Raw genomic sequence first — 7,123 nt, forward strand, 5'->3', positions numbered from 1 at the left:
AGCAGTGCCATCAGAGGGAGAAGAAAATGTGGATTTTCAATAGAGATCTGGTTGAAACCAGCAATTTTGATTGATGTTCAATAAATCTCAATCATGTCAAAGCAAACACAACCTGAGAAAATATTTCTGATGTTCTCCTCTCCTGGGGTATCTCGCCAGTAGAGGGCAGCAAGAGACCAGGTTTCTAGGTTTGTTCTCTTGTCTAAACAGACGTTTCAGTGAATGTTTGGTGATTCAAAAATGTTCCTGAAGGTGTGGAAAACCCACATCAAACCTGAATGAGCCGGTCTCTGATGATGGTATCAAAAGGACAGGACTGTGGTGCTGAGCGGTCCATTCAAATGTATTTGTCTTCATTTCGCTGTATTGTTCCATCTACTCACTTTAGGTGGTTATTCTACTAAATTCAGTGTAGAATCAGTAGAATCACACAATAAAGCGAGGATATAAAAGTAAACTTTGACTTGCAGACGCCCTCAAACCTCCCACACATTGAGTTGAGTCCAGAGTTTTAAGTTGCACTTTTAAAGTCGTCCAGCAGATGGTGCTGTTCAGAATCTGAGCCTCTTTGATGTTAAGCTCCGCCAACTCCGCGGGTATCATTCAAATGTTTTAATTCTCATCATTCCTTTGATGCGTCTGCGTTCGAAATCGAGAGTATAAGACCCGGAAGTGACGCAGCATTCCTCAGTCGGCCGTTGCTGGCGGCAGTGACAACCAAACACTGTCGTCAGCACCGGTCTGCACTTTATTTTGGACCATTAATGGCTTTTTCCTGCACTGATTTCCGTCTGAGGACCAACCAGAATGTGTCTCTGCTCCGATACAAGGCGGGAGAGCGCGTCCAGGTGAGTCGACCGCAAATGTAGGAGCTTGTACCTTTGAAGGTGACGCAACAATTCGAACAACCTTTAGCCATGGGACTGCTAGCAAGTTAAAGTTCAAGAATTGTCAATGAAATGAAGGTGGAGGAAAACACTGCATGGTTTCAGGGGGAAAATATAGGATTATTAGTCAGTTAAAGTTATGCTAACCTGCGCTAAGCTAACCTATGTGAACAATTATGTTAACCTGCGCTAATCTAACCTATGTGAACAATTATGTTAACCTGCGCTAATCTAACCTATGTGAACAATTATGCTAACCTGCGCTAATCTAACCTATGTGAACAATTATGTTAACCTGCGCTAAGCTAACCTATGTGAACAATTATGTTAACCTGCGCTAATCTAACCTATGTGAACAATTATGTTAACCTGCGCTAATCTAACCTGTGTGAACAATTATGTTAACCTGCACTAATCTAACCTATGTAAACAATTATGATAACCTGCGCTAATCTAACCTGTGTGAACAATTATGTTTACCTGCGCTAATCTAATCTATGTGAACAGTTATGATAACCTGCGCTAAACTAACCTATGTGAACAATTATGTTAACCTGCGCAAATCTAACCTATGTGAACAATTATGTTAACCTGCGCTAATCTAACCTATGTGAACAATTATGTTAACCTGCGCTAATCTAACCTATGTGAACAATTATGTTAACCTGCGCTAATCTAACCAATGTGAACAATTATGTTGACCTGCGCAAATCTAACCTATGTGAACAATTATGTTAACCTGCGCTAATCTAACCTATGTGAACAATTATGTTAACCTGCGCTAATCTAACCTATGTGAACAATTATGTTAACCTGCGCTAATCTAACCAATGTGAATAATTATGTTAACCTGCGCTAATCTAACCTATGTGAACAATTATGATAACCTGCGCTAATCTAACCTATTTGAACAATCATGTTAACCTGCGCTAATCTAACCTATGTGAACAATTATGCTAACATGCTCTAATGTAACCTATGTGAACAATTATGCTAACCTATGCTAATGTAACCTGTGTGAACAATTATGTTAACCTGCGCTAAGCTAACCTGTGTGAACAATTATGTTAACCTGCGCTAAGCTAACCTATGTGAACAATTATGCTAACATGCGCTAAGCTAACCTATGTGAACAATTATGCTAACATGCGCTAATGTAACCTATGTGAACAATTATGCTAACCTGCGCTAATGTAACCTATGTGAACAATTATGCTAACCTGCGCTAATGTAACCTATGTGAACAATTATGCTAACCTGCGCTAATGTAACCTGTGTGAACAATTATGTTAACCTGCGCTAAGCAAACCTATGTGAACAATTATGCTAACCTGTGCTAAGCTAACCTATGTGAACAATTATGTTAACCTGCGCTAAGCTAACCTATGTGAACAATTATGATAACCTGCGCTAAGCTAACCCATGTGAACAATTATGCTAACATGCGCTAATGTAACCTATGTGAACAATTATGCTAACCTGCGCTAATGTAACCTTTGTGAACAATTATGTTAACCTGCGCTAAGCTAACCTATGTGAACAATTATGATAACCTGCGCTAAGCTAACCTATGTGAACAATTATGCTAACATGCGCTAATGTAACCTATGTGAACAATTATGCTAACCTGCGCTAATGTAACCTGTGTGAACAATTATGTTAACCTGCGCTAAGCAAACCTATGTGAACAATTATGCTAACCTGCGCTAAGCAAACCTATGTGAACAATTATGTTAACCTGCGCTAAGCTAACCTATGTGAACAATTATGTTAACCTGCGCTAATCTAACCAATGTGAACAATTATGTTACCCTGCGCTAATCTATCCTATGTTAACAATTATGTTAACCTGCGCTAAGCTAACCAATGTGAACAATTATGTTACCCTGCGCTAATCTAACCAATGTGAACAATTATGTTACCCTGCGCTAATCTATCCTATGTGAACAATTATGATAACCTGCGCTAAGCTAACCTATGTGAACAATTATGCTAACATGCGCTAATGTAACCTATGTGAACAATTATGCTAACCTGCGCTAATGTAACCTGTGTGAACATTTATGTTAACCTGCGCTAAGCTAACCTATGTGAACAATTATGATAACCTGCGCTAAGCTAACCTATGTGAACAATTATGCTAACATGCCCTAATGTAACCTATGTGAACAATTATGCTAACCTGCGCTAATGTAACCTGTGTGAACAATTATGTTAACCTGCGCTAAGCAAACCTATGTGAACAATTATGCTAACCTGCGCTAAGCAAACCTATGTGAACAATCATGCTAACCTGTGCTAAGCTAACCTATGTGAACAATTATGTTAACCTGCGCAAATCTAACCAATGTGAACAATTATGTTACCCTGCGCTAATCTGTCCTATGTTAACAATTATGCTAACCTGCGCTAAGCTAACCTATGTGAACAATTATGTTAACCTGCGCTAATCTAACCAATGTGAACAATTATGTTACCCTGCGCTAATCTATCCTATGTTAACAATTATGTTAACCTGCGCTAAGCTAACCTATGTGAACAATTATGTTAACCTGCGCTAATCTAACCTATGTGAACAATTATGTTAACCTGCGCTAATCTAACCTATGTGAACAATTATGTTAACCTGCGCTAATCTAACCTATGTGAACAATTATGTTAACCTGCGCTAATCTAACCTATGTGAACAATTATGTTAACCTGCGCTAATCTAACCTATGTGAACAATCATGTTAACCTGCGCTAATCTAATCTATTTGAACAATCATGTTTACCTGCGCTAATCTAACCTGTGTGAACAATTATGATAACCTGGGCTAATCTAACCTGTTTGAACAATTATGCTAACCTGCGCTAATCTAACCTGTGTGAACAATTATGCTAACCTGCGCTAATCTAACCTGTGTGAACAATTATGTCAAACTGCGCTAATCTAACCTGTGTGAACAATTATGTTAACCTGCGCTAATCTAATCTATTTGAACAATCATGTTAACCTTCGCTAATCTAATCTATTTGAACAATCATGTTAACCTGCGCTAATCTAACCTGTGTGAACAATTATGATATCCTGTGCTAATCTAACCTGTTTGAACAATTATACTAACCTATGTGAACAATTATGTTAACCTGCCCTAATCTAACCTGTGTGAACAATTATGTTAACCTGCACTAATCTAACTCTGGAATACACGTCACCTGTTTAATAGCTTTTAACATAATACACCACTCAAAGTTTGAACCTCTTTGTTTTTTTGGTTTTCCTGTCCTTTGACCTGGAGAGTGAATTGTGAAGATTAGCAGCAGAACATTGAGGAAAGTGAACGTCTGCATTCAGAATCCTGTTAATTTTACTGGGTGGTAAAAGTTGAGATGTGATGATGAAGGCTTAGTTTCCTGAAGCTCCAAACAACCCTGTGAATCACTATCAAGGGATCATCTCTCAGGAGATCAGCTCTTGTTTTTTCTAATAATTCAAGTGAGGTGTTGTGCACCCTAGAAAGGTTGATGCTGACCCGTTTAGCAGTAAATATTAACGGGTGACAAGTTAAAGGAAAAACCAACATGGCTGCTTGGACAGATATGACATGGCTAATAACCTGCTCCTCCTCTGTGCTGCAGGTGAACTTGACTCCCCCGCAAGAGGTCCAGGGGCCAAAGAGAACTGGTCCAATCCACCAGCAGCAGGAGAGAGAGACCTTGAGGGACCGCTCCAAGATCCAGCAGCAGCAGGGTGGAGGCAGACGGGGAGGAGCCATGGGGAACCCTTCCAAAAATGGAAATCGGTGGTGCAGCCCACCTCGTGATGAGAGGCAGGAGCCCCAAAAGGGAGAGGACGCCGCACACAGTATCCCAACGGTAAAGTCCCAGTCATTGTCACCGCCCGTCCTGGCTGAAGTCTTGGTGACTGGACTTGAAATCTCATGTTGTTTTGCTAGCCTGCTGCAGGGGACCATTCGAGGAGCCGAGGGGACACGTGGGGCCGCTGGCGACCCTCCCGCCGAGAGTCCAACTGGAGGGACGGGCGTCGTAGCGCCGACGTCACAGGTAGGAACTTTCAGCTAAAGCCTCTATCTCACAGGATCGGGACTGAACTTCAACCCCTTATTGTCTTTCTTTCCCTCCAGTCAAGCGTGGACGTGGCCACCTGTCCCCTGCTGCTTCATCCAGGGACCTGACCAAGTGTGTCAGGAAGCAGGTCAGCAGGCTGTCTGGGGTTCATGCTCTGATTACTTCAGTTGTTGACGGTTTGTTGAATTGGCGAGTTGCCGAAGAGCATTTTGAAACTGTTTTTAATGGTCTTTCAGAGCCTCACCACCAGAGAGATGAGGCAGCATCTGGACAGGCTGCTGCGGGACGTGGCCAGCAACAAGCAGATCTGGGACTGGGTGCAGGTGTGTGTTTTCTGGTTGTGGGGTTAGGGGACCACATCGGTCTGTTGGTCAATCATGGTGAACCTGGATTGTCCTCCTCTCTTTTTCAAGCCAACCTGGATGAAAGCCAGACCGCTTCTGTGGAGTTCCTCAGAGCTTTGCTGACGACTGTGCAGGTCTGCCGTCGTCGGTACGTGGGACTCATGTGTTTTGTTTGGTTTTTTTTGACTGTCCTCATTTGGTTGTGGGTCGTGACCCTGCTGACATGGAATTGAATACTCAGAAATTTTCCACCAGTTTATCTGCTAGTTTCAGGCGAGCACCGCAACTGTCTGGATGCAGGACGGCTGACTAAGAGAGTCAGGCTTCTCAAGAGGTTTCTGACCGATGGACCCAAACAACTTCAGGCCCTCTTGGCCCTCTAGCAGCTGATGGCAGAGATGCATCACCCCAAAAGTGAGTGTTGACCTCCTGACCTCCCTGGAGGGTGGGATGAGTCTTGTGTTTTGGCTCCAAAGCCCCGAAATCAATCCATGATAAAAGCTGCTCTGTTGCTGCGTCCCCGCAGTGCTGCTCCTGTCGGTCTTTGATGTCCTCTTTGAAGAAGATGTCATGTACACCGAGGTCTTCCTCAAGTGGCGGGGAAGTGACGTGCAGAGCAGTGAGCCTTGGAATCCGTGCGTCTCTTCTTCACCTGGCTGGGATAAGTTGAAGATGATGGCCCCCCAAGTCCTCACCGGGGCCCCAGGGGCTGCACAGGCTGCTGGAAGGAGCCGAGGACAGTTTGGCCTGAGAGGCTGAACCACTGAGGTGAACCATGAGAACGACTGGAGCCTCTTTTCATCTTTTTAAATGCTTGTCTAATTTTTAAAAAAAAATCCAATTGATTGTGTTTTAAATAGTTTTTGTCCTTTTTGTTAATCAACAATTGTAACTTTATTCTGTTTTAATGGGTCCAGATGGTTTTTTCTTTCTTTTTGTGCTTGTTTTTGGTTTTTTAAGGGAGTTTGTTTGAGGGAAAATAACCTTGATACCTAGAAAAAAGCTCCCGTCCACTGTCTGTCTGGCTGCTCTCAGGTTTTCTTCCAACCTCGGCCCTTCACCTGGTAGAAATCAACATGTTCTTAGATGTTCATGTTCCACATGTCGATATTTGCAGACATGCGTTAGGTTTGTGTCTGTTCAGAGATTCTTGGGGTAAATAACCGTCCCCACAGGTTTTCATCTGTCTGAATCAGTTTAAATACATCCCTCCACACTTTGATGTGTTCATCAGGTACATATCTATATAGAAATGTGGACCACCATCAGGTACATATCTAGATAGAAATGTGGACCACCATCAGGTACATATCTAGATAGAAATGTGGACCACCATCGGGTACATATCTAGATAGAAATGTGGACCACCATCGGGTACATATCTATATAGAAATGTGGACCACCATCGGGTACATATCTAGATAGAAATGTGGACCACCATCAGGTACATATCTAGATAGAAATGTGGACCACCATCAGGTACATATCTAGATAGAAATGTGGACCACCATCGGGTACATATCTAGATAGAAATGTGGACCACCATCGGGTACATATCTAGATAGAAATGTGGACCACCATCAGGTACATATCTAGATAGAAATGTGGACCACCATCAGGGACATATCTAGATAGAAATGTGGACCACCATCAGGTACATATCTAGATAGAAATGTGGACCACCATCAGGGACATATCTAGATAGAAATGTGGACCACCATCGGGTACATATCTAGATAGAAATGTGGACCACCATCGGGTACATATCTAGATAGAAATGTGGACCACCATCGGGTACATATCTAGATAGAAATGTGGACC

At 42.4% G+C, this 7,123-nt stretch overlaps 1 protein-coding gene across 3 annotated transcripts; it reads left to right on the plus strand.

Moving 5' to 3' along the window:
• Window positions 1–630: 630 nt before the first annotated feature.
• On the plus strand, window positions 631–6,602 carry LOC147272313 (uncharacterized). 3 transcript variants are annotated; one of them, XM_086209265.1, is made up of 8 exons: window positions 631–848; window positions 4,509–4,745; window positions 4,826–4,934; window positions 5,015–5,085; window positions 5,195–5,281; window positions 5,372–5,450; window positions 5,558–5,716; window positions 5,829–6,602. In XM_086209265.1, the coding sequence occupies exons 1-6, from the start codon at window positions 765–767 to the stop codon at window positions 5,423–5,425; spliced, it is 642 nt and encodes a 213-aa protein (XP_086065391.1). In that variant the 5' UTR covers window positions 631–764; the 3' UTR covers window positions 5,426–5,450; window positions 5,558–5,716; window positions 5,829–6,602. The 3 variants fall into 3 exon arrangements, with proteins under 3 accessions (XP_086065391.1, XP_086065468.1, XP_086065309.1); XM_086209342.1 differs by having other exon boundaries at window positions 5,576–5,716; XM_086209183.1 differs by having other exon boundaries at window positions 634–848; window positions 5,570–5,716.
• Window positions 6,603–7,123: the final 521 nt, after the last annotated feature.

The sequence above is a fragment of the Aulostomus chinensis genome, chromosome 1, assembly GCF_037954235.1.
Source record: "Aulostomus chinensis isolate RoL2024-O1b breed Wild chromosome 1, RoL_Achi_v1.0, whole genome shotgun sequence".
NCBI lineage: Eukaryota > Metazoa > Chordata > Actinopteri > Syngnathiformes > Aulostomidae > Aulostomus > Aulostomus chinensis.